The 26,300-nt window shown below is 36.1% G+C and overlaps 1 protein-coding gene and 1 pseudogene across 50 annotated transcripts in view; one reads left to right on the top strand and one right to left on the bottom strand.

Annotated features, from left to right (window-relative positions):
* Positions 1-24,365, top strand: part of NAP1L1 (nucleosome assembly protein 1 like 1) — a 33,412-nt gene extending 9,047 nt beyond the window's left edge. For 3 of the 50 annotated variants that reach the window (XM_081483872.1, XM_081483871.1, XM_081483873.1), the window contains 15 exons: positions 3,390-3,426; positions 7,650-7,735; positions 9,154-9,256; positions 15,601-15,742; positions 15,992-16,072; positions 16,773-16,898; positions 18,079-18,150; positions 18,937-19,076; positions 19,503-19,648; positions 19,742-19,761; positions 21,050-21,172; positions 21,927-21,956; positions 22,468-22,518; positions 23,467-23,510; positions 24,226-24,365. In XM_081483872.1, coding sequence (XP_081339998.1) covers positions 3,410-3,426; positions 7,650-7,735; positions 9,154-9,256; positions 15,601-15,742; positions 15,992-16,072; positions 16,773-16,898; positions 18,079-18,150; positions 18,937-19,076; positions 19,503-19,648; positions 19,742-19,761; positions 21,050-21,172; positions 21,927-21,956; positions 22,468-22,518; positions 23,467-23,502 — 1,173 coding nt within the window. In that variant the 5' untranslated portion in view covers positions 3,390-3,409 and the 3' untranslated portion in view covers positions 23,503-23,510; positions 24,226-24,365. Of the gene's footprint in view, positions 1-3,389; positions 3,427-7,649; positions 7,736-9,153; positions 9,257-15,600; positions 15,743-15,991; positions 16,073-16,769; positions 16,899-18,078; positions 18,151-18,936; positions 19,077-19,502; positions 19,669-19,741; positions 19,762-21,049; positions 21,208-21,926; positions 21,957-22,190; positions 22,519-23,466; positions 24,147-24,225 lie in introns of those variants that run through there. The other 47 variants (XM_081483869.1, XM_081483868.1, XM_081483870.1 and 44 more) reach the window with 22 other exon arrangements.
* LOC145545633 (elongation factor 1-alpha 1 pseudogene) lies at positions 49-923 on the bottom strand (annotated as a pseudogene).
* Positions 24,366-26,300: the final 1,935 nt, after the last annotated feature.

The raw sequence follows: 26,300 nt of genomic DNA, 5'->3' as shown, positions 1-26,300 counted from the left end.
CTTCCACCACTGTAAGACTGGGCTGGCATGTTTTGGGGTAATACTCATTTAGCCTTCAGCTTTCTGGGCAGACTTGGTGACCTTGCCAGCCCCAGGTGCCTTCTCTTGTCCACTGCTTTGATAATACCGACAGCAACTGCCTGTCTCATGTCACAAACAGCAAAACGGCCAAGAGGCAGATAGATAGTCCAAGAAACTCGTAACACACATGGCTTTGCCAGGAATCATATCAATGATGGCAGCATCACCAGATTTCAAGAATTCAGGGCCATCTTCTAGCTTTTTTCCACAACGATCAATCTTCAGTTCAGCGTACTTGCAGTAGAGCTGTGTGATTTTGGCCTGGATGATTCAAGATCATCACCTGAGCTTGTGAAGCCAGCTGCTTCCATTGGTGGGTCATTTTTGCTGTCACCAGCCACATTGCCACGAAGAACATCTTTGACAGACATGTTCTTGAAGCTCACATTGTCCCCAGGAGGGCCATTACTCAAAGCATTGTGGTGCATTTCAAGACTTAGTTGTTTCCTTGACTGGAGCAAGGTGGCCACATTGCCAGGTTGGAGAACACCAGTCTCTATTTGACCCACAGGAACAGTACCAGTACCACCAATTTTGTAGACATCCTGGAAGAGCAAACACAAGGGCTTAGCAATGAGGCAAGTTGGCAGGATGCAGTCTAGGGCTTCAGGCAGTGTGGTTCAATGGGCATTACCATCTTAATGGGTGACTTGGCATCCCTTGAACCAAGGCATGGTAGCGCTTGATTCCAGCAGTGTTGTCACCATGACAACCAGAAATTGGTACAGATGCTTCTGTGTTGGGATTGTAGCCAGTTTTTTTAATGGAGGTGCTGACTTCCTTAGCAGTTATCGCTTCTGGCTGTAGGGTGGCCCAGTGCGGTCCATTTCGTTACCTCAGTGGTGGTTCCACACCCAGAGAGGAAGCCAGAAGGGCCTGCTTGTGGGTCTGCCCTTTCTTGGAAATACAAGCACATAGGTGCCGGAATGTGCCTGTGATTGTGTTTTTGATGAACTCTCTGTGTCCTGGGGGCTTCCTTGGTGGCTCAGTGATAAAGAGTCTGCTTGCTAGTGGGGAAACTGTGGGTCTGAGTCCTGGGTGGGAAGATCCCCTGGAGGCAATGGCCACCCACTCTACTCTTCTTGCTTGGGAAATCCCATGAAAAGCAAAATCCCATGAACAGAGGAGCTCGGTGGGCTGTAGTCTGACACAACTTAGTGACTGATCAGCAGCTGTGTCCTGGGGCAGAGTACTTGCTGGTCTTAAATTGACACAGGGAGATATCACTGGTGATAGTCAACTCTCTTGTTCAGCTTTCAGTTTGTCCTAGACCCAGGGTACTTGAAAGAGCCCTTTCGCGTGTTGGCAGCCTCCTTTGTGAACTTTCAATGGCTCCCTGGTGAATCCCACGACGTTTGCAGATCAGATGGCCAGTAGTGGTAGACTTCTCTGAATCTACATCTCCAGTGACAACAGTGTTGACATGGCTCTTCTTACCCATTTTTGCTCAGGTTTAGTGGTGGTTTTTATGACACCTGTGTCCTGATGGCAAATCTGTTGTGAAAAAACTAAGCTTGTTAAAAAAGTAAATCGGCGTTACCCATGGCACTCAGCTGTTTTTCTGGATGAATGGAACACATTTTGTCCTAGGGTTTGTTTTTCTAAAAGCAGTCTTCTCTAAGTTAATCCTGATCCTATAGTGTGAAAGAGTGTAGGATATGCTCTGGTCAGGCCTGACTGTGCTTAGTCGTTCAGTCACCCTGTGTCCCACTCTTCGGACCCGGTGGATGGTAGCCCATCAGGCTCCTTTGTCCATGGATGTCTCCAGGCAAGAATACTGGAGTGGGTTGCCATGCCCTCCTCCAGGGATCTTCCCAACCCAGGGATCAAACGCAGGTCTCTCGCATTGCAGGCGGATTATTTACTGTCTGAGCCACCAGGAAAGCCCTAATAACCAAAAACATTATGGACAATATGCCGACATACTCAGGGTAAGCTGGAGGCATGGTAGTATTCAGTGATGTGACATTAAGTACATTTGAAGGGTTGGGGAATGTTTACTTGGCAGATCTGGACCAGAGTTTTACAGCTGCCATTGAATAGTTTAAAGGGCTGACATTTAATAACAGGAATTATTAAATTTAGGGGAAAAAAAAGATCTCCGGGGGATCATGAGTGCAGCATGTGGCAGATTTTGGCTTTTAACGTGAATTTGATGAAAATTTATACTGTTAAGAAATCAAGTGGGTTTGAGAGAAGTAAAGCATTTTTGTCCATGAAAGAAAAAAAGTGAAAGTGAAGTCACTCAGTCGTGTGCGACTCTGCGACCCCATGGACTGCAGTCCACCAGCCTCCTCCGTGCATGGAATTTTTCAGGCAAGAATACTAGAGTGGGTTGCCATTTCCTTCTCCAGGAGATCTTCCTGACCCAGGGATTGAACCCCGTGTCTCCCGCATTGTAGGCAGATGCTTTACCGTCTGAGCCACCAGGGAAGTCCATTTGTCCATACAAAGAGGCAAATGCTTATAGCAGCTCTGTTTGTAATTTGTAATACCCGCCCCCCCCAAAGAAAACCCAAATGTCCATCAACAGCTGAAAACTTAAACGTGCAGGAGAATGTATGTTTTCAATGGAATACCACTGTACAATAATAAGTAATGAACTATGTGGTAAGTACTACCACACAGATAAATCTCATTCTGTATGAAAGAAGCCAGACCAAGGGGCAAAGTACATACTCTGTGATGCCATTTCTATAAAATTCCAGAAAATACAAGCTATAGTGACAGAAGGCAGTGCTTGCTTGGGATGGGAGGCAGGAAGGGGAGGAGGGAGGTATTCTAACAAGGCAGGGGTATATTCATTATCTTGACTTTGATGGTTTCATGGAGAGAGAGAGAGATATATATATATTCATCAAAACTCCTCAGAGTACAGTGAGGTACTAAGCAGCCCAAAAATTGACCGTTTATGGTTAAAGGAATTTGAATAAAGACTCTGTATTATTCTTTTCCTGTGATTCTAGCATACCTCAGATTCTTTTAACCAACAGTGATGTTGTAAAAATCCTTGCCCAATAGATTGAGTGCCAAGTAGTAACTTACTTGTTTTAAGTAGCATCCTCTGAAGAATTACTTCAGTGACTAGTGTCAGTGTTCCACCTCCCTGCCCCTGTTTTTTTTAAACACTTAACTCTGTTTTAATGGGAGTGTGTGTGTGTGTGTGTGTATATATATATATATATATATATACTTTTTTTTTTAAATAGCTTTAGCATGGTATTGATTTAAAAAGTTTTGGTTTCAGATGTTTTTACTGGTTTTAAATAAACTGTATGCTTTTTTAACATTGATATTTCTCTCCATAGATATTTGGCATTTGTACAACATGGCAGACATCGACAAGTAAGTGACAGAAAGTTGGTTCTTTTTTCAGAGATTTGGCCTCACTCTGTACTGTGTGATTTAATTAACAGCAGTACTAATTATGTATTATGAGAATGTATGGTAATGACTAATGCTTAGTACCTACTATTTTAAAAGTTGGGTACAGTGTATCCAAGACAAAATATAGTATATATAATCACTGTCATAAATATAGTAAACCATTTGTCAGTGTTTATTCTTAGGAAAGTGCTGAGCACAATAATGAGTCATAAATATTTGGAGAATTTGTTTTTTACCATTTCTCAAAGATTTTACTACTTGCATTGTAATATCATACATAAAGATAAATTTATAAAATTTAATGTGTAGAGTTGAAAGAACAACAGGACACTTGTGTACAAGTTTTTAAAAATTGCAGCATTACTCTTGAAAGCCTGTGTGGCCCTTCTCAATTGCATCCTCCTTTTCTCTTCAGAAGTGTCAGTACTATCCTGGCTTTGTCTAGTTCACTTCTGTTTTTCTTTAGAGTTTTAGCACCTACAAATTCTTAATCAGTATTCACTTTTGAAACTCTAATAGCAGTTACAAACTTAGCTGTGTAAAGAAAAAATGCAATATAGCTGAGGAGTCAAAAGTAGGAAAATAAAAAGTAAAAAGAGACTGTCTGAGTCATGGTCTGCCTTCAGCTTTCCTGAGTCTTTACAAAGGCTTATTTTGAAGAAGTCACTGGGCGAGGTCATACATCCTGGAAACATAGGTTTATTGATGTTGGCATCTGGCAGGCTTCTAGTGTGGATAGATGTCTTGCGGAAGTATGGTCAAGGAGAATGGGATGAGCTGCACTATTTATTTGTTGCTATTTGTAATTCCATGGTAGTCTGCCAAGTCAAAGGAGTAGGTAAAACAGAACCTTTCAGGATGAAGGGGTTATGATGTGATTATCCACAGCTGTTGTAAGCAGCAGAGCATGGAGGTGGGAGGGCAGAAAACTATCACAAGGGCAACACGTGCAAGTACTTCTAAGAATCTGGCCAGTCCTCCCACGCATACGCGGAAAAAGGAGCGTGGCAGCACGGAGGTCAGTGACAGTGGCTCTCCAAATGATGGTCTCCCGAGTCACACTGCCCTGTTGTGGACTGCTTGACCTTGGCTTCACAGTTGTCGTTGTGGATTTATTTTATCTTCCTAGGGTTTATTTTTCTCCTCTCTTGGGTTTGCTATATCCTGTGTTTTCCTTTTTTGTACTTTTGGTTTAGCACCTTCATGGAAGAGTACAAGGGAAGTGAATTGTTTTGAGATGGCATGACTGAAAATGACTGTTTTACCCTTCTGCTTGATAGTTTGAATGCAGTGTTCTAATTTGGGAATCACTTTTCTTTAGAATTTTGAAGGCATTGCTCCACTGTCAGCTTGCTTCTAGTGTTAAATTTCAAAGTCGTCATAATTCTTAATCACTTGTATGTGACACTGTAAAAAAAATACAGACATATATATCTATTTCTGGAAGCTACTCAGGCTTCAGAGTTCCGAAATTTTTACATGGTTAGGTTTTTGTTTTTATCTCTTGTGTTAGGCATACAGTGGTGGACCCTTTCAGTCTTGCAACTTGATATCTGTCATTTCTGGGGAACATTCTTGACTGACTTTGTTGACTGTCTCCTTCCTGTTTTCTATTTATGGAGCTTCTGCTATATGTGGGACTGCTGCTTTTTGCTCGAGTTTCTGTCGTTGTCTCTTTGCTCTTCTTTCTGGGCAAAGCAGAAGAAACTCTTTTAACTCTTGTGTTGAGTTTCTAAATTTCTATTATTTTAATTTTTAAACATTCCTTTGCTCTCTGTTTCTGTTTTTATAGTATCTTGTTCTTATTTCATTGATTGTATCTTTTCTCTGGATATTCATTCCCTTGTATTGTCTATTTGGTCTTAAATTTTTCTTTCCTCTGTTTTGGTCTCAGTGTAGGAGGCTTTCCTCAGATAGGAAGTAATACTTGTTCGCTCATTAAGACTTGGGTGGGCGGAATGCATAGTTGAAGGATGTTTTTTTTTTTAAGTTAATTGGAGAGTTTGAGTGTTGGGGAGGGAAGGACTTAACCAATTTAGTATTTAATCAGTTTAATACCCATCAGGGTGGTATTTGTTGTGAGAATCCCCAGTGTCCGAATGGTATTTTTTTCCTGGGCTGGTCAGTAAAGAGTGTTTGGGTAAAGATTTGGCTTCCAGTGTTGGGGGGCTAATTTGGGAGAGGGCAGCTAGGGAGGAACGTCTGTATTCAGCATTCTAGTATATTTCTTTCTGTGATCCTCTAGTCTGAGCTCTCAGTTCCCTTTCCAAAGCAGAAACTATTCTGCTAGAGAGAGAGATCATCCTAAGATTTAACTGTTTATCAGTTTTTGCTTATCCTCCTTATTTTATCCACCTTCACTACCAAGCCGTAGTTCTAGTTGTATCTTTTTAAGACTTTAGGCTGGTTCTCAGCTCTACCACTACTGACTTAGATTTCAGTTCTCAGTGAATTTGTTGGCTCTTATTTTCTTGTCCTTCAGTATTTGTTCAAAAACTTCTTTATCATAATCTTAGTGGAGATTTTAGAAGGATTAAGATCAGATGAGTATATGCTATCTGCCATCTCACCTTCATTTTGTTTTAATGAAAAAGAAATAAATTGGTTGTGATAGCTTGATTCTGCCCTACCCCCTCCCACTCCACTGTTTACTGTTGGATGCCTGAGAGCTTTTAGCAGGGTAGGAGGAAGAGAGACGATCCTTGTTCTTCAAAGCAGGAGTCAGCAGACTCTCTAAAGGGTCTGATCGTAAATATTTTAGGCATTTTGGGCTATGTGGTCTGTGTTGCAGCTATTCAGCTCTGCTGGTATAGTGCCACCAGGGAAGTTCTGCTGTGTGAAAGAAACCGTAGACAGTAAATAAATTAATGTGGCTGTGTTCCAGTAAAACTTTATTTAAAGAATAGAAATGGGCTGGATTTGGCCATATGACAGTTTGTGGACTCTTGTTTTAAAGCTTTAAGCTTTAGGTGTTCAATAAGTGATTGAATGAGATGACACCTCAAGGAAGAACTGTTCCATATTCTCTTTAGTTAGTGCCCTTAGCTCTAAATATGCTTAATTTTATAATAGAAGATACTGCCAAAATAATTGGTGTTGCTTCTGATGGGAAGATTGCTTTTTTCCTCCTTAGTTGACAGAAACAAATTTTTGTAGCAGAATACAGTTGACCTTTCCTATAGTTGTTACTGTATGAAAATTAGGTTGTATTTGTTCCTATATGAAAATTAATTTTTCAAATGCCTTAAGACATGAAAGCAACTAATTTTCTAAACAAAATACTAAAAATGTAGAATTACATAAAGAATTGTATGATGATCTTTATATTGACTTAGATATCCCTGTTTTAATACTAGATTTTTAAGATGAAATTGGAAGGATATTGTTACTTTCTCCTAGCTTTACTCTGACCGTGAAGTAGACTCAGGTCTTCCCCTTAACTTTTACTGTTCTTCCCCATCTCCACTATGAAGTAAAGAAAAAGGAAAGGCCAAAGATAGATACAGGCTTATGTGGTTGTTCTACAGCTAAGAGAGATTCAGGATCCTTCTGTTTTTCCAGACTGCTTTATTTATTCTTAGCTGGAGACTTCCATTCTCCAGGATACCTCGTGGTCCTACATGGCTGCTGGAACTAGCCATCATATCCCTGTTGTAGGGAAGGAGCAATACCAAAAAAGCCTCCAGCTGTTTACCATCCTATTAAGGAGAATGATAAAATTCTACATTGCTTCTCCTTTTTATCTCACTGCCAGAATTTGCTTATATAGCCACATCTAGCTGAAAGGTAGGCTGGAATACATAGACTTGTTAGATTGATGTATTACCATCTCATATAAAATCAAGAGTGCTGTTACTAGGAAGAGTGAAATCAATAGATATTGAATTGGAAGCACATACTTTCTGATGTTATATTTTCTGAAGCACAACCCATCAAACCACATTTTTAGCTTGAAGTATAAACTTCATATTTGAAAAGCTTTTAAATGAAATTTGAAGTACTTCCAATTTGTACTTATTTACATATGAAGTTTGAAAACTGAATTACCTTTTAGATTTCCTGTTTCATATTTTTGAAAGAGGCATATTAACCTAGAAAATGCATTGAAGTTTTCTATAATTTTTTTTTTTTTTTGGGTAATTGGTACATTTGAACCTTGGTGTGATACTGTAATATTGTAGCAAAGAACAGTCTGAACTTGATCAAGATTTGGATGATGTTGAAGAAGTAGAAGAAGAAGAAACTGGTGAAGAAACAAAAATCAAAGGTATCATTTTCAATTACTTCAGGAGCCAGTGATTGCTGGCTCATGTCTCCTAGAGGACAGTAATAAACGCCATTTTCTTTTTGAATACGTGTCCACTTTACTGACTAGCCATACCCACAGCAGCAGTTTTGTGTGTGAGTGTATGCTTGAGATAGGGGGAGGGAGGGAGGGAGAAATGGAAAGGAAGAGGGAGATGGAGGTGGAGTAAGGGAGAAAGGTATGGATCTAGTGACCCATCAGTGGTCACTGTGTGTGCCCTCTACTGCTGGTTTGACATCATGTCTTGTCAAACAGCTGCCTATGAGTTTTATCTGGATTTAGAAGTGTCTTAGGTAGTGGTAGGAGTTGTCGGTAGTGGTGCTTCTAAACAACATTAGCTTAGACTTAAAAATGTTTAACATGTAGAAAATATGTGGTATGTCGGTTTTTAATCCGTTCTAACCAACCAAAAAAAGAACACTTATTAAATGTAGACAAAATCACTCAACATTTTCTTTAGCAAATTATTTTTAAAAGGGGTAATAATGGTTAGTGGAGAATTACACTGCTTTAAGGTATAAAGGGGCCAAGAATATCAAGGTACCAGATGACTTGACTTCTTTTTTTAGGCCAGAATGAGGTTTATTGTGAAAAGACTACTGAACTAATGATACAGGACTGTATCTTTATGGCCAGTATTGGTACTTCTAAAAGTATATTGGTTATTGCAACTGTACATCATCCAATAATCAAATTACTACTAGAAGTAAATTGATCTTTAAAGACATAAACTGGGAAAATTAATGCAGATTTTTGATAAAGTCTGTATTGACAGAGCAGATAAGATAGCAGAATAGTTTGTTTTGCACAAATCTAGCTTATTTTTGGATGGAGTACAATTTTTAGAGGCCATTAATAACCAAATTTTTCTGGCTTTAGTTACAGCCTTTGGCTGTCTCAACTGTTGACTTTGTTCAGATGCACATAAACACATCACACAAGCTCAAAGAACCGTTCAGGTCATTCATTTGACCATCTTTGTCCCAGGCTTGAAAGTGTCACTATTTTTGCAGTTTTCTTATGTGTTGTCTGACTTCAAAGGGTTTCAAGGATCACAGATAGGCATCTGGATGAATCTTTGAACTTCTCAAAACACAAGGTGGGTAAAACACATATAGGAAGAAGAGAAAGGATAGTGTTCATAATAGTTGTGGCAGTGGCCTTGAGAAGTGGTGCATTAGACATCTTTAGGAACCTGAACTTTTTCTGTACACTAGGTTTTCCTAGCGTGAATTTTCCTTAGCTTGCTATTCGTCTCTACTCACACCAGCGATTTATGGACTAGTCAGGAAAGCTTCGTGATTGGATTGCCCTATTAAAATAGCATAATACATTTTCATAAAATCCTTCTTTCGATGCCCTTTTGTTTTTTTTTAAAGCGCGTCAGCTGACTGTTCAGATGATGCAAAATCCTCAGATTCTTGCAGCCCTTCAAGAAAGACTTGATGGTCTGGTAGAAACACCAACAGGATACATTGAAAGGTACACGTTCTTCTTTTTCATAGTCTGTCTGTGTATAATCAGCATTGCAGGTGAATATTTTTAAGGTCATCTGGGACGTAATGTATGTCACAGTGGAAAGCTAATGTTCATTATAGGATTATTGGGAGTTAAAAATTTTGCTAAATACCAATTTAGAGTTGGTCTTTTAAAGTTTATTTTGGTTCATCTCCATAGGAAGTATATGAATCTTAAATCATTCCTGAGATTTGTTTAGAGATTTGTTAGAAATCCAGAGAATTAGAAGAAATACAGACTTCTTATTTATTTCATTGGTGATAAAAGTCATTAGTAATAACCCAAATATCTTATTCTGCTTCTGATATTTTTTTAGACAACTTTGATTTTAAGATTGCTGTCTATATGTATCTCTAGTCAATAGTTTCTCTGTCTTCCCTGGTTCTCAGTGATATATGTCCACCATGCTTCACTGTATGCTTTTTCTTTGACGGACATCTGGATTGTCTCCAAGCTCCATCAACACAAATTCCATTGTGATGGTCATCCTTGTGCATGTCCTCTTAAGGAGTTGTGTGAGAGTTTCTTTGGAGTATGTACTTCCCAGTGGGATTGATAGTTATGGGATATGCAAGCCTTCAGTACTTCCAGGATGTGTGAAGATTGATTTATCCTTGTGTCCTTGCCAACAGTTGGCATCATTCAGCCTTATAGTTTTTGTCTTTACCAGCCTAAGAGATGCAGGCTCCTTTTGTTTTATTTGTATTTTCTGATTTTTAATGAATTGAGTTTCTTTTCATGATAATTGGGAGTGAGCCTTTTAGGTTGCTCATTTGTACCCTTCGGCCCATTCACTTTTGGGGGTTTACTGTCTTTTTCTTGTTTTGTAGGAGTTCTTATGTGTTCTAGGTTTTAATCCTTTTTCAGTAAGACTTTGTAGCTAATCTTTTGTGTCATTTCTATTAATTTTGTCCATGGTGTCCTCCATTAAATCCTTAATTTTTACGTTCATTAAATTTTTTACCTATGTCTTGTTCTTTTGAGGATGTCTTTCCTTGCTCCTTCTATGTTTCCTATTGATTAGTTTTATCTTTTACTTTTAGACCTTGAATCCTTCTAGAGATCACCTTTCTATTTCTTAGTGAGTTTTTATAATGCTTCACTCCACGATTCCTTCTTTCCCCATTTATTTCTGTTGCCACCTTTACTACAGATCAAATTCTTATAAACACCTTTGTCTCTGAGCAGCACTCTTCTTCGTTGTTTCTTTGCCTGTTCCCTTTTGTCTTTGTCCCACTTACTGACTATGGCTTTAGAGTATGTTTTCATATCTGACAGTGAGTTGCTTTCTCCTTCCTTCTCTCACCCAGAAGGGAAACACACTCTTAGGATTGATCTTACCATCTGTAGCCTCTTACCCCATTTATGGTTGAGGGTAAGTTTATTAGGGTTTTCTTAAAAAACAAACAGGACCCCCCAAAATAAAGCAACGAAAATTTTGATAGGAATTCCACTATCTTTTTGGTATTAAATTGTCTCATCTATGTCCTCGTATTTATTCAGATGATATTCTCTATTTTATTACAAAATATTCCTAGTTAATTTCTCTATATTTGTGTTGTTATTGTGACTGTTATTTTATTTTTTACTGTATTTTCTGTTTGACTTTTTTTTTGACTCTTGATTTTGTTGTTCGAAGTATATGTATATGTACTGTGCTTAGTTGCTGAGTCATGTCCAACTCTTTCATGACCCCATGGACTGGAGCCCGTCAGGCTGGCCTGTCCATGGGGTTTCCCAAGCAAGAATTCTGGAGTGGGTTGCCATTTCCTGTACATGGTAAAGGAGTGCTGTTGATTAGTATTAAAGTTGATTTTATGTCCAGAAACCTTGCTATTCTTGTTGTATAGTAATTTGTTCTTTTATTTTTCCCATAGCCCAAAAGTCTCATCTGCAAACAATGGCAGTTTTAATTCTCATCTTCCACATTATATCACACTCTATGTTAATTTTTCTTTCTGATAACATTGGCCAAGACTTTCAATATTGTGTTAAGCATTAGCATCAAAAATGAGCATTCTAATCTTTACCAGAATTGAATATATAATCTCTTCACTAATTTGGTGTCTACTGGTGATTTTTTAACGGTCTTTTTGTCCTTTATAAATTCTGATGATCTTTTGACTGTTTCTTTGAATTTACTAATTATATATTAAATATATACTTTTGGAAATATGAGTTGGGTAGTTACTTAGGGTAGATGGTTACTTATAGGTAGTTACCTTATTCGCCAGTGAAAAGAGCTTGTATGTGCTGATAAACTAATGTCTTCAATTTCTTTTGTCAATTGTGGAGTTTTATATTCTAAAAATATGCATTTTTATCTAGGTGTCCAATTTATTAGTATATAGTTCATACTTTAAAAAACTAATTGTTCCTTTCATATTCTGTATTTTGTATCTTCATTAGTTTTGCCAGTTGTCTCAAACTTAATGTTTTTAAGAAGAGCCTTTGATTTTCCATTTTCATATATTTTTGTTATTGCTGCTTTTTTTCCCCTTTGCCTTTAATGTTATATCCTTATTTGGGTTTGCTCTATTCCTCTTTCCAGTTTCTTGATTGCATGTTTATTAGTTCATTTAATTTAAAAAACCTTTAACAGCTATAAAACTTCTTATAAATGTTATGGGTATGTTAAGTGTGAAGATCTATATGCCAAAGTCAATAGCTTAGGCATATTAGTTGTACTGTTCAGATTCTCTTTATTTCTGCTTATTGATTAATTGCTTTATCGGTTTCTGGGATGAATGTGTAAAAAATCTTCATTCACTTAATTTATCTCTCTTATTATAATAAAATGGCTTATAATCTAGTAGCTTTAGTTACCCTTATTGATCTCTTAAATTCACCAATAATGTACTTCCTGTAGGCTTCTGTCTTTTTTCCTTCTAGGCAACAGTAAATTTTACCAATTTTTAATTCACCCATACCTTATGTGACATCTCCTGGATTTTTTTTTTACTTCCTCAAAATTATTTTTAATGAATATGAGTGTCTGTGGCGTATTTCTTGAAGCCTTATAGGCAATTTTTATTTTACTTTCGTATCTGAAATTTTACTTGGTCTTCATATCTGAAAATTTTAGGTTCAAAGTCTGAGATATAAAAAGATTCACTTCATTTTTTTCCTTCTATATTGTATATTCTTGTGTTTCCATTCAAGCCTGATATCACTTTGATTCCTTTTCCTTTATAGGTTATTTGCTTTTTTCATTAACACCTTTAGAATTTACGTTTGTCTTTGATAGTTATACGTCTGAGTAACCTGTCTAGTGCTTTGAGTAAGGATTTTCATATTTCTTTAACTCTGAGAAATTTATTTTACTCATTTCTTCCGATAATCCACCTCCCTTCTCTTTTTCAGCTGTTATTAACATTTATCATCCATGTCTCCATATCTTACAGCTTTTCTGTCTTTACCACTGCCTGTCTGAGAGCTTTTAAATCTCATGGATTTTTTTTTTCTTCAGTTGAACCTCTCATTTATCCTATTTGTTGGTTGTTTTAGTTACTGTATTTCTAATACTTAGTATTCCTACCTTGTTTTAGACTTCCTGGTCTTGTTTCATAGTATCTATCCTCCTTCATCCCTTTAAATATATTTACATTCTTGTTTAAATCCTTAGTCTGTCTAATAATGCTTCAGATGCTAAATACTTCATTCTTTCATAGTACTCTGAAACTGTCTAGTTATTCTGACCTTATTTCTCTGGCACACTGGGTGATATCAGGTACTCCTGTGAGTATCGAGGGAGGGATGAAGGTTAGACTTTGGTTTTGACAGTCTCATGAGGTTTAAAGAGAGAGGGGACAGGATAAGCCTGAGGAGAGCACCAGTCATCTCAGACTCCTGGCATTTAAAGAGAGAGGGGACAGGATGAGCCTGAGGAGAGCGCCAGTCACCTTAGACTCGTGGCGTTTAAAGAGAGGGGACAGGATGAGCCTGAGGAGAGTGCCAGTCACCTCAGACTCTTGGCTGACAATTCCAAACATTTTTCTTGGGAGGAAGCAGTCTACTTTGGTTGTAGTCATTGTTCTGGATTGGAGTAGGGGGAAGAGTGAGTGCTTATGGGCTCTGAGCCAGTCCAGCTTTCGTCAGCTCTTAATGTTATCCCAAGAACAGTAGCACTGGGCGCTGTGAAGGGTGAAGGGGACAGGCAGTGAGTGTTGAGGGCAGATGTAGAACTTAAAAGTTTTCTTTCAACTTGTTCTCACCACTACCTACTGTGGTTATCACCATCACCTATCCCTGCCTTCAGAGTTGCAGCCTGCTCTCCCTCTCTGTACCAGTTAAAGGCAGTCCTCGGCCTTACTCAGAATTTGCTCATGGTGTGTGTGTGTGTCTCTCTCATGGTGTGTGTGTGTGTGTGTGTGTCAGATTTTTTTTGCTGTGTGGAGTTGAGAGTAAAGCTAGGTGACCAAGTTCTTTGACCACCTTGACAGAACATTTTACTTTGAATTGTAAGGAATAAAACTTGATATTTCAGGTGTTTGTTTTTTGTTTGTTTTTACTTACCTTAAGTGGCTAAATAAGAGAATTAATTTGAGAGAATTACAACAATATGTCTATGGCAGGACATTTTTTTTTAGCTTTTGATTTTATATTAGAGAATTGTTGATTGTGTTGTGATAGTTTCAGGTTGACAGCCAAGGGACTCAGCCGTACATATACATGTATCCATCCTCTCCCAAATTCCCCTCTCATCCAAGCTCCACATAACATTGAACAGAGTTCCCTGTGATACACAGTAGATCCTTGTTGGCTATCCATTTTAAATCTAGCTATGTGTACATGTCGATACCAAACTTGCTAACTGTCCTTTCCCCTCATACTTTCCTCCTCCCTGACAAACATAAGTTCATTCTCTGTGAGTCTGTTCTGTAAATAAGTTCATTTGTATCATTTCTTTTTAGATTCTGCTATAAGGGATGTCATACAATATTTCTCCTTCTGTCTGACTTACTTCACCCAGTATGTCAATCTCTAGGTCCATTCGTTATGGCAAGAAATTCTAACCTTGATTTTGGATGTGTAGTACAAACTGCCTGAGTGAATATTTTTTCCGTGTTAGATGGATTCATAAGTTTAGTAATTTTTTGAGGAGCTCATAAACTAGGTGTGTATATTCTTTAAAAAAAAAATCTATGTCCCATATTGGATCATATGAATTATACTTCAGGAAAGCTGTTATTTTAAAAATCATCCTCCCCTCTTCATAAAATACTATGTACTTATTTAATGTAATTTCAAATTCCAAATTAAATACTGAGACTAGAAAAAAAATAATGGTGTAGAACACCATTATTTTTCCAGAAAGAGATATGATCCCCTCCTTTCCTCTAATAATAATAGACACAGGTGAGATATGCAGTTGACCCTTGAATAAGGAGCTAATTAGTATACAACTTTATACGTAGTGTATAACAGTATATAGTCACCCTTTGTATCTGATTCGTCCATCTCCACGGATTCAACCAGCCACACACTGTGTAGTACTGTAGTATTTACTACTGAAAAATGTCTGCATAGAAGTGAACCCATGTGATTCAAACCTGTGTTCAAGGATCAACTGTACATATTTTATTTGTGTTTATTCACTTATTTTGGCATGCCTTGTGGCTTGTGGGATCTTAGTTCCCCAACCAGGGATCGAACCTGTGTCCCCTGCAGTGGAAGCTCTGAATCCTAACCACTGGACTGCCAGGGAATTCCCTCAGTTACACATATTTTAAAAAATAATTCAGGTTATCAGGATAGACAGTTCGTGACTTTAACTGTATGAGATAGACTGTTTTACACCTGAGATACCAGCACTGACAAGCTCAGTGCTAAGGTTTGATTAAAATGAAAGATTTAGGATTTGTGATGCAATTATATTTCCTTATCAGTTTACTCTACCTGGTTAAATTTCCTCTTTTGAAATGCTTAATGGTCATGAGGTCTGTATTTAAATGTATCTTTTGCTTCAAATAGGGAACCTGTCATTCACTAAAGGCTTCCCAGGTGGCTTAGTGGTAAAGAATCTGCGTGCCCATTCAGGAGACCCGGGTTCGACCCCTGAGCTGGGAAGATCCCCAGAGGAGGAAATGACAACCCATTCCAGTATTTTTGCCAGGAGAGTCCGTCCCATGGACAGAGGAGCCTGGCAGGTTGCAATCCATGGGGTCGCAGAGAATCAGACATGACTGAGCATGCATGTTGCTAACTATGAGCATCATTCACTAACTTTTATGCTTCGGTTTCACCATGACAAAAGTGACTTGTGTTTTACTGTGATGCTGTATAACTGGTATTTTCTAACCTTTCAGCTTACCTAGGGTAGTTAAAAGACGAGTAAATGCTCTCAAAAACCTTCAAGTTAAATGTGCACAGATAGAAGCCAAATTCTATGAGGAAGTTCATGATCTTGAAAGAAAGTATGCTGTTCTTTATCAGCCTCTGTTTGATAAGGTAATGCTTTCTAATACTTTATTTATCTAAAGTTCAAGAAGATAATAAAGCTTTGGAAATACAAGCAAACTTTTGTTAGACCTCTCAGCAAAATGGTTATTAAAGATATTTGGGAAAACTGTCAGTAATAACAATTCAGCTTGTGGCATGAAGTCATTAAATCTATGAGTGTTAATGAGAAACAATTTTTAGCTTGGATGCCAGAATTTTTATGTGAGGTTTTTTTTTTTTTTTTTTTAATCATTTCAGCGATTTGAGATCATTAATGCCATTTATGAGCCTACAGAAGAAGAATGTGAATGGAAACCAGATGAGGAAGATGAAATTTCGGTTGGTATTATCTTTAGTATGTTTTTATACTTTGGGAATATTTTTTTTTTATTGTGAGATGGATATGAGTGCAGATGAGCCACTGTTAGTTACCTTGCACTGTCTATACCCAAATTTACTTTTTCCTTGTATTTTTATAGAACTTTAAGTTTATAGATTTATATAAACTTTTTTACTTTGAACTTCCTGATGACATACAAAAGGATTGTTCCCATTTTTCAAGTAGAGGTGGAGGCTTCTAAGTGACCTGCCCACCTTTATAGATGGCAGAGCTGTGACACCAATCCAGGGCCCTGTTACATGATCTCATTTCTCCAGTGTTCATATTTTAACCTTGATTAAAGGAATGTATTTTGATTAAGAACACCAATGGATGAGGCAGTAAACAAGGTTTATGTTTCTTTTGCTTTTTCTCTTTACTGTGCTTAAGTCTTTTTTTTTTTCCATGAAGCTAAATTTTTTTCTCTACAGCTCATGGTCCTAGTAGCTTTCTTTTGGGAGGGATATGGTATGGTAAATACTTATAGAAGTAAAGGTTTGCTTTGGGTAACAGCAGTGTTTACACAATTAGACTAGAATTTCTTTGGCTGAATGTTAGAATTAGTCAGTTGAAGGTTTGTTGGGTCCTGAATATAAAACATTTTATCAAGATGTCTAATCTAGGTATCCGACATTCATTAATGTGGTTTTTATTAAGGAGGAGCTAAAAGAAAAGGCCAAGATTGAAGATGAGAAAAAGGATGAAGAAAAAGAAGATCCCAAGGGAATTCCTGAGTTTTGGTTGACTGTTTTTAAGAATGTTGACTTGCTCAGTGATATGGTTCAGGTAATTTTATTCATAAAACACCAGTTGAACTCAAAGAGTAAACCTGTGAAATTTAAATGAATGTGATGACTGGTCTCTGTTTTGTTGACTTTTATAGAAGGATTGCCTTTGAGGGGAAAAAAGTACTCCAAGGCTTACGGGACTCCTAGTTCCCTGATGAGGGATCACACCTGGGCCCTTGACAGTGGAAGCACAGAAGCCTAACCCCTGGATGGCAGGGGAATCCCCATTAGGGCTTTCTTTTGAAAGAGCTGTTACTGGTAGAAGGGAAATTGAAGCTTTGATTAATGTAATCAAGTAAATTATAATTCATTTCCAAAAATTAAATAATGAAACTGTTTCTTAGATAATTTCACTGTAATCCTCACATAGCCCTGTGCCTTTTGGTTTTAAATGGCAGAGTATGGAGGTTATGGTGGGTTGTTCTGATTGTCTGACCAGAGAGACCTTTTTCAGTCTGAAACTCTTCCAAGGAATATTTGCATTATAAAAGAACACTGTAAACATACGTGTGTGTGCGTGTGCCCAGTTATATTTGAGTCTTTGGGACCCTATAGACTGTAGCCCACCAGGTTCTTCTGTCCATGGAATTTTCCAGGCAAGAATATTGGAGCGGGTTACCTTTCCCAGCTCCAGGGAATTCTTCCCAATCCAGGTCTTGAACCTTAGTCTTCTTGTGTCTCCTGCATTGACAGGCAGATTCTTTACTTACCTATTTTAATAATTGTCCTTTTCTCTGGGAAACCAGTATAGATGTCACCTTCGAGAAACTTTGCCTCTCCTAATCTGAATCATTTCTTGGGCCACTTTCATCTGCATTATACCTTGTTACCTTATGTTGTGATTGTTGGAAGGTGTCAAGAAAAAGAAACTATCTCAAAACAATGACAGCTTATTGCATTTCTGTTTTTTAGCAAAGTAGTAAAGGAAAAGGAACAAGAAGCAGCTGGAAATGGTAGCAATTATGATCAGGAAACTTTTTTTTTTTCTTCCAGGAAACATTTTTAAACTAGCTTCAGTATAAGGCATAACCTGGAGAGTAAATCCTAAGGTTCATAATTAAACATAAAACTTCAATAAAATGTCTCAGTTAAATGCATATCATCCAATAGAAGAACACTAGTCTTAAAATGCCATTTAGATACTCATTTTGATTTTTTTTTTTTTTTTTAATTTAAAGGAACATGATGAACCTATTCTGAAGCACTTGAAAGATATTAAAGTGAAGTTCTCAGATGCTGGTCAACCTATGGTAAAAGAATCTTGAAATATTTCCAATTTTGTAGCATTAGATGTTTACAAAGTAGATCAATGGAACTTTCTAAAGAAAGATGACATTCAACAATTAGACAAGAGAGTGAGAAGAAGTTGAAACTGATATTTGGTACTTTCAATTGTTAGTTGGAATTAAAGCTCACCTGTTGATAGTTGTGTTGCTGTATTCCTTCTCCTCCTTCTGATTGTCAGAATCGTCCGTTTTTGATACTGAATTTAAAATGTATTTAAAAATAACAGCAAAGTAACATGAACAAGAAAATGCTTATTTTGTATTAGAAAACATGTGTCTGGAAAGTAAATAGAACAAAAGGTGTTAGAGGGTTCTTACTTCTTCATTACAGAAGATCAGCCAACAGCTTTTCCCTAAAACCATCAGGATTATGGAAAGCATGGGCGAAGGTTCTGTGGGCTGTAGGTTCTTATATTACATGTGCTGCGGTTGGGCTTTTTCTCTGTCAGTCTGAGATTGAAAGTCCTCTCTGGGGAGATGGAGGAAAGAAGGGAGAGATTGTTCACCTGTACCTAACCTATTTCATAAACATGTTACTGAACAGTGTAAGCTGAACTAAGTTTTGCTCAGTTTATTTGGTGCCATATTTTGCTTTTAAGGTAATTTGGGATTTACATGACTTTTTCCCAGAATAGGACTTTGTCACTTAAAATTTCATGTTTATAAGAGTCATAGATTAAGCTTTATTTACTAAAGCATTGAAATTTTATCATGTAAAAATTTAATTTAATGTTTGTTTGTTTTTTTAAGAGTTTTGTCTTAGAATTTCACTTTGAACCCAATGAATATTTCACAAATGAAGTGTTGACAAAGACATATAGGATGAGGTCAGAACCAGATGATTCTGATCCCTTTTCTTTTGATGGACCAGAAATTATGGGTTGTACAGGGTGAGTTTCTACTTTAATAGAATGCTACATCTATTTTTGTTTTACTTATGATTTGTGGTATTTATTATTTTCTAGTGTGTCTGCTTGGTACACACATACATAGTTTGTCTCCAAATATTTCAATAAAATGTATTCTGAGAAGGGCTTATCCATTTTTGCAAGATTCTCCATGGACCATAATAGATATTTTTCCAAAGGAGTACACATTTAAATGTATTATATTGAGTTTGTGGTAATTATAAATACATTTATTGAAAAAATTTGTTTAGAAATAAAAATTTTCTCTCTATACTGCTACAGAAAGCAGCAAAATTTCCCCTCTAAAATTGGAAAATAAAACGTTTACTTAGAAAAATGTCAGCTTTCCAGCAGTTGAAAGTAAATGTGTTCATTGTGATAGACATTCTTTTCCCTTTGTTTTGGAAGGTGCCAGATAGATTGGAAAAAAGGGAAGAATGTCACTTTGAAAACGATTAAGAAGAAGCAGAAGCACAAGGGACGTGGGACAGTTCGTACTGTGACCAAAACCGTTTCTAACGACTCTTTCTTTAATTTTTTTGCCCCTCCTGAAGGTAAAGAGTGTTTTACTTTGGTATTTATGGTTGTTTTATTATAAGCTCTGTTTAACTTTTTACTCATTTGAATTTCTTTTCTCAATTTTGCAGTTCCTGAGAGTGGAGATCTGGTAAGCTGAATTGTTTATTTATTTGTTGAATTGTTTACTATATATAAAATTAAAGGACTGTATATATAAAATTAAAAGACTGGTACTCAAATGTGAGAAGTGGGGAAGTGGCCGCTAGTATTTTGTACTGAGGCTTGTAATGCAGAGAAGAGGACCTTTACACATCTGAAAAATTACTCCATTGAAAATGCTTTTGCTGCTTCCACTGAGAAATAGTGGGAGGCTAAAGATTTTCTTTTCTTTTGAGACTTGGCAAATACTGACGTGAAGGATTCAAGTTTTCAAACTATTAAGTTTTCTTCCATATTGAAAATGGAGTGTATTAAGTCATTTATACTGTTTACAAAACACTAACCACATTCTGCTTAGATTTCTTTCTGTGGTTATTATTCCAGTAGAAATTTGGTTTTATATATGTGATCATATAGCTGAAATGTGCTTGGCACACAGCCTGGAATGAGGAACAGCCTTAAAGAAGTCTATACATGCAGTGTAGGCTAGACATGTTTTGAATTTGGCCTAAGTCTATTACCAAGTATTGATGGTAACAAAAAAGTCTTGAGTAGTTATGGAGAACATCTATGTCTGCGATTAGAATTTTTCCTTGAAAGTCTTCTTCCCTAGCCCTTTGGTGTGTTGTTGTTGTTACTAGAGTGGATTGTGTTGATGGATCAAAAATAAACATTCAGGATTTCACAGAATATTTGCTCATTGTTTGGTATCACAGAATTGGAACTTTAGTATTGTGGAATAATTTTAATTTGAATAATGTCAGCAGCATTTCTGTGCTGTACTTTGCCATTAAGTAGTAATCCAAGATGGACTTAGTCTTTATCAAGTAGGACTTCATGACATTTGCCACTACCCAGCTGCTTGGATAAGTCTCTTTCAGGAAGTATGAAGTGATCCTCTCTGGTCTATATTATGTGCCATATACATAATTTTATTTATAAGATCCTAAGATCCTTACTCTTATTCCATTCGGTGTTTTCAATAATATCTTTTAAAAAAAAATTGCGGTCATATAGCAAAGTTGCTATTGTAACTTTTAAACTAGAGGAAACTAAGCAATGATCAGTAGGTACACTGACCTCCTATCATTTTCTTTTTATTAAAAACCTGTAAACCTAAGGCACATGTAGATGACTATTTGATCATGCACACATGAGCTACTTCTAAATGTTTAAAGTGAAGTTGAGAGTTTCTATGAATGATTTAAACTGAGCAGTCCCACATATGCCAGATTTAGTAAGTTGTTACATTTTGTGCTTCTGTTTTTCTGTAATAGGATGATGATTCTGAAGCTATTCTTGCTGCAGACTTTGAAATTGGTCACTTTTTACGTGAGCGTATAATCCCAAGATCAGTGTTATACTTCACTGGAGAAGCGATTGAAGATGATGACGATGATGTGAGTGAATATGAATCCTACAGTGAAATCATTTGGTGCGGGTGTGGTAGTCAGAACTGGTGAGAGGTTTAACGAATAGACGGAGCTGTTAAAAAGCAAGACAGAATAATTCAAAATTAGGCTGATTACTTACATCCTTTTCGGTAACTTTGAATTGTTTTAAACAGATTCTCTTAGAATCTTTGTGTTTGGTTTATTGTAGTTTTTATTTTCCTACTATTAGGAATGCTACTTTGAAATAGTAAAACTTCAGTATGTTGGGTTAGTGTTTGTAAATCCGTTACATGTTTTTGACCAAACAAATCATAACCTTAGACATTTTTGAATTCTGATAAAAATCTTTATTAGAAAGCATGGGATTTTTATTCATAGAAATACAAAAGAATAATTTAAGGTAAAAATAGGCTGTTGTCCAATATTTTGGACATCTTTCTTGTTAAGTGGAAATCATTCAAATAGGCTTTAGGTCCTTTTTTTCACAGACAAGTAATATTTACAGTCATAGTTACCTGATCACACTTTACCCATGATTATCCTGTGTTCTTTATTTTTGTTTTTTAAGTTGTCAAATTTAGATCATGGCACTGAGCTGGGTGATTGATGTAGCTGTTGTCCTTGTTTTAATCAGTTGCCAAATGGAAGTATTTTTTCCTTTTTTTAGACATTAGTGGATACAGTGGTGGATATTAAGTAAATGCTACTTTCAGATGTTTGTTAGCTTCATTCAAACGTCATCTTTTTTTCCCTTTTTTAGTATGATGAAGAAGGTGAAGAAGCGGATGAGGTAATGTTTACCAAATGAGCAAATAATTCTCTGTTTAACACATTGAGAAGCAAATTGAGTGACTTATGTATTCCATTGGTATATTCATTATTCCACGATATGGGATAAAAACGTCTTTTTGAAAAACGTGGTTTTAGAATTCTACATCCAAGCAATGTATGTATGAGGTTTCAATAAATAAACTGCAAAACTCAGAACACTTTTTTTATTTCAAATAATTCTGTTCTGCTGCAGGGTTATCAGCTCTTTGAAGAAGTCAAAAGCTGCAGTAAACTTTTTCAACGTTGGCTGCAGTAAATCTTTTCAATAAAACCTGTCTGGATGTCTCAAGTTGTGTTGGGAAATTTTTCATATTAGAAGCTTTCAAATTAAATTGCATTGTCACCAAACTCTGTAATCATGAAAAATCTGTTGACTTATAGAGTAACTTGTATTAAATTCTCCCTACATTATGAGCCATTTCTTCCTACTGTGTACCTACTTCATGGATGCATTTTGAACTTTAATATAGGAAGGGGAAGAAGAAGGAGATGAGGAAAATGATCCAGACTATGACCCAAAGGTGAGCAAAATTAGTGCTGTTTTCCATTAAATTTAAGGCAGGTTAAATATGAGCTGATGTTTCTGAATATAAAGTTTATTTTTGCCCATTAAAGTCTTTAATAAATCTCTCCTCACAGGTGTTTGAACAGTACGTGTAATTTCAATGTACCTTTCCTAAGAAATTTTTATTTTTGGTTCTGACCTTAAGGTTTTTCATAGTTGCAGCCTAAATAAATAACCCTAGGATTCTGTTTTAATGGTGCCTTATCTTGCACATTTTTAAGCATTTAAAATTACTTATGCTGGTGTTCTTTAGGATGTTTTTTCTCCGAAGGAAAGCTTATAAACAGTTTTTAAATAATCTGAATGCAGGAGTCCACAGAAACAGGGGAGCAATAAATACTGTTAGGTTCTCCGAGTCACTTCTTTTCTCCATATCCTAGAGGCCTAGTCTTCCTATTCCTAGGAAGCTTAATCTCCTGCTTGGATTCATTTGAAACTTCCAGTTTCTCTTTAATGCATTTATTCATTTGCTTATGCTATAAAATACCCAGAAGAGGCTTTAACCTAGTCATCAGGTAAGAGAGGGTAGTTAAAAAATCATATATTCTGACATGTCTGAATTGGTCTTAACATCTAAATATGAATGAAATTAGTATTTTTGAAAGGAAAAAACAATTGGTAATATGACTTAAGATAATTTACTGGCTATTTTAAGATTATACTTTAATGTGTTTCACTTTATGGAGTTCATTCTACAGTGTAAAATCAGGACTTTGCTTTAGCATTTTCATGACTGTAATATTTTGAATGAATAATTTGCCATCATTACTATATCATTTTTTAAAAATCTGGCAAAAATTTTGACAGACCAGTGAGATAATGTGATAATTAAAATAATTATTATTGAAAAATTAACTGAAGCAGATGGAAAAAGATAGATTGACTTGTTGTTTTCCTTTAACAGAAGGATCAAAACCCAGCAGAGTGCAAGCAGCAGTGAAGCAGGATGTATGTGGCCTTGAGGATAACCTGCACTGTAATAGCCTAAACACAACTATTATTTACTTACAGCCTTATGTTTTTGTATTTTCTTGGTAGACACAGAAGTTTTTTTTAAAGGAAAGGAACTGATATTTTAAAGACCAAATTTGTTCTACTTAGCATTTTAACGAGTTTTTCTGCCAGCTGCATCGAATGCACCGAATCTCTCACGCATGTTTGTCCATTGCTGTATAGTTTGGTTCTTCTTGGAGTATTTTTATCATTTAACTGTTAGATTAAAGCTATGAAAATGAACAAAACTGTGAAATGAACCAAATTTTTTTGTCTTGCTAAGTTTTTTCCTGAAGAACCAAAGTATTTTTTCAGCTGGTTGAATGTGTTTAAGTTTGCTTGCAAGAGCTGTGCCTTTCATTACTTTGTTACAGAAATACAATGACTTACATTAAGACAATTCATCGTTTAAAAAGCAAAACTTGTCAAGACAAGTATATGGTTAAGAATTTCCAGTAAGACTACACCTGATAATTTAGATTAACAGGTTTTTGTGTCAGGTGACATTAGTTACTATAAGAAAAACTTATTAACTAACAGTATGGTTATTGGTTATCATAGGGAGGTGAATAAACCTAGTATTTTTCAGAAGTTATGCCTCATTATTTTTATTTTAATTGTACTTTTAAAATTCAACCTCCATTAACTAAGCATCTTTTCTTTGTGGTAGGATCTACCTTCTGCTTCCATGGAAAGGATGAATTTACATCATTTGACAAGCCTATTTCAAGTTTTTTGTTGTTTGTTTGTTTGCTCATTTTTGTTTTTGCAGCCTAAAATAAACATGTCATATAATTTTAGTTCTCAAAAGATAATGTCTTAATTTTGTACTAATTCAGGTAGAAGCAGAGGCCTAGCTTAAATTATGTACCCAGTATACCTTATTACTGAAGAAAAGGGTGCCAAATTTGGAAGAGGTACTACTACATCTACTAATAAGAAAGTATTAAAAAAGAAAAAAGGACAAAAAATTCTTACATGATTTAATGGTTTTCATAGAAAGAGTAAAAGGTTAAATTTCATTTCCTTTGATCATAACTAGACTGAAGGCCCCGAGCCTCTACAGTTAATTCCAATTCTTATTGCTTAAAGTGTGTCATTTATTTACCCTTGCCTTTTGTTTTACTGTGTATTAAAATGGGTAGTACTGTTGACTTAACTACCTCACAGATGTGTTAAGGCATATTAAGTTAAAAATTTTATGAAAGTTTCTCAATTGCATTAAAAGCTCAAAACTTTGGACCTGTTGTACCATAAGTATGTGATATTCAGCATCTTAATTATACCAAGGCTTGATACTGATAGTTAAACTGGTAAACCAAGTTTAAGTACCTTTATTCTGGATCCAGTCAGGCAACACTTGTAGATCTTTGTGTGGCTCCTATTTCAACAGAAGTAGGTAATGAGCAGCTGTTTCAAGGGGTCCTAGGATTTTTTCCAGCTATTTTAATTTTTGACTATATTGTAGTAAATACTATAGATGTCATGGGACTAAAGTCTACATAAGACCATTGTTAGAGGAAGGAAATGCCATTAAATTAGGGACTGTAGAGCCACATTTAAAATACCTCAGGCTAAATACTGTTACTTTTGGGGATGAGTATTAAAGGTTTGACAGAGTGGACTAATTGGGTTGTAATTATAGGAAAGCCTAGAATGCTTGGTTTTAATAAAATTACATTGGGCTCATTTTTAGAGGTGTTAGAACTTCTGTTTTAAAAATTTAATATTAAGGTCTTAGAATATAAACACATTTTGTTATTTGTATAGTACTATCCATTCCTCCTGAGATTTTAATTAACTACTGGAAATCCTTAACCAGTTGCAGTAGTTTATAAAAAAATGCCATGAAAACATCTTCTGTTTTTCCTCTTTATTTTCAAAATGATTTTGCTTGTTTTAATTAGACATTCTGCGCTAATTTTTTTTTTGTACCTATAGCTCATCTGAACACAGCTTTTTCTGAACTAAAAAATTTTAATCTGAAGATAGAATCCCATTTTTAGTGAACTTAAAAGTAGCAGCAAAATCATTCTGTTAGGAAATAGCTGTTGCCAAAGTGAAGAGATAGATAACTATTTCTTGTTATATCAGGGGAGTATGGTCTGCAGAGGAATTTTTTTTTAAATAAAAGTTGGAGTTTCAAGGGATATCAGTGTTCATCAGTGTCATCTCTCCAGTTTCAAAATGGTTCTATTCCATTTTAGAAATTTGACATGTAATTTGAAATCCTTAATAAAATTCGCATTTAACTTTATAAAATGTACTGGTGACATTTTGGGTCATTTTTGAAAAAGAGTGAGTATATATACTTTTTTTTTTTTTTTAAGAAGAGTGGAGATATTTTGAGTAGGCTATTCTGTGTTTAGGCCATGATGGCCTGTAAAATGTGTAATTTTAAGAGTAACCTCCCAAGCCCTGCTAAGTGGAGTTTGTTACTGGAAGACTAGAAAGGAAGGAATTTCATGTTCTGCAGATTATGCTCTCACTTACTACAGATGTTCTTGAGGCCCTTCGAATTCTCTCTTTACATTTTCAATTTATAGTTTTCTCTAGTCCAGGCTGTGACTACCAAAATGTTCTCTCATTTCTTTCTAGAAATGGTAAAATTCCATACGAATACCTCCAAAGTAATACACTTAAGATTTTTTTCTATCTTTATGGTTACTCAAATATGGTAATAAGCAGAGAACAACAGTTTTAGTTTAGCATGGCTCTCTGAAAGAACCTAGTTCACTGAAGTTG

The sequence above is a fragment of the Giraffa tippelskirchi genome, chromosome 4, assembly GCF_054371585.1.
Source record: "Giraffa tippelskirchi isolate mGirTip1 chromosome 4, T2T-mGirTip1v1.2.pri, whole genome shotgun sequence".
NCBI classification, from domain to species: Eukaryota; Metazoa; Chordata; class Mammalia; order Artiodactyla; family Giraffidae; genus Giraffa; species Giraffa tippelskirchi.
The sequence above is the reverse complement of the archived record's forward strand: the minus strand, read 5'-3'. Positions and strand labels throughout refer to the sequence as shown.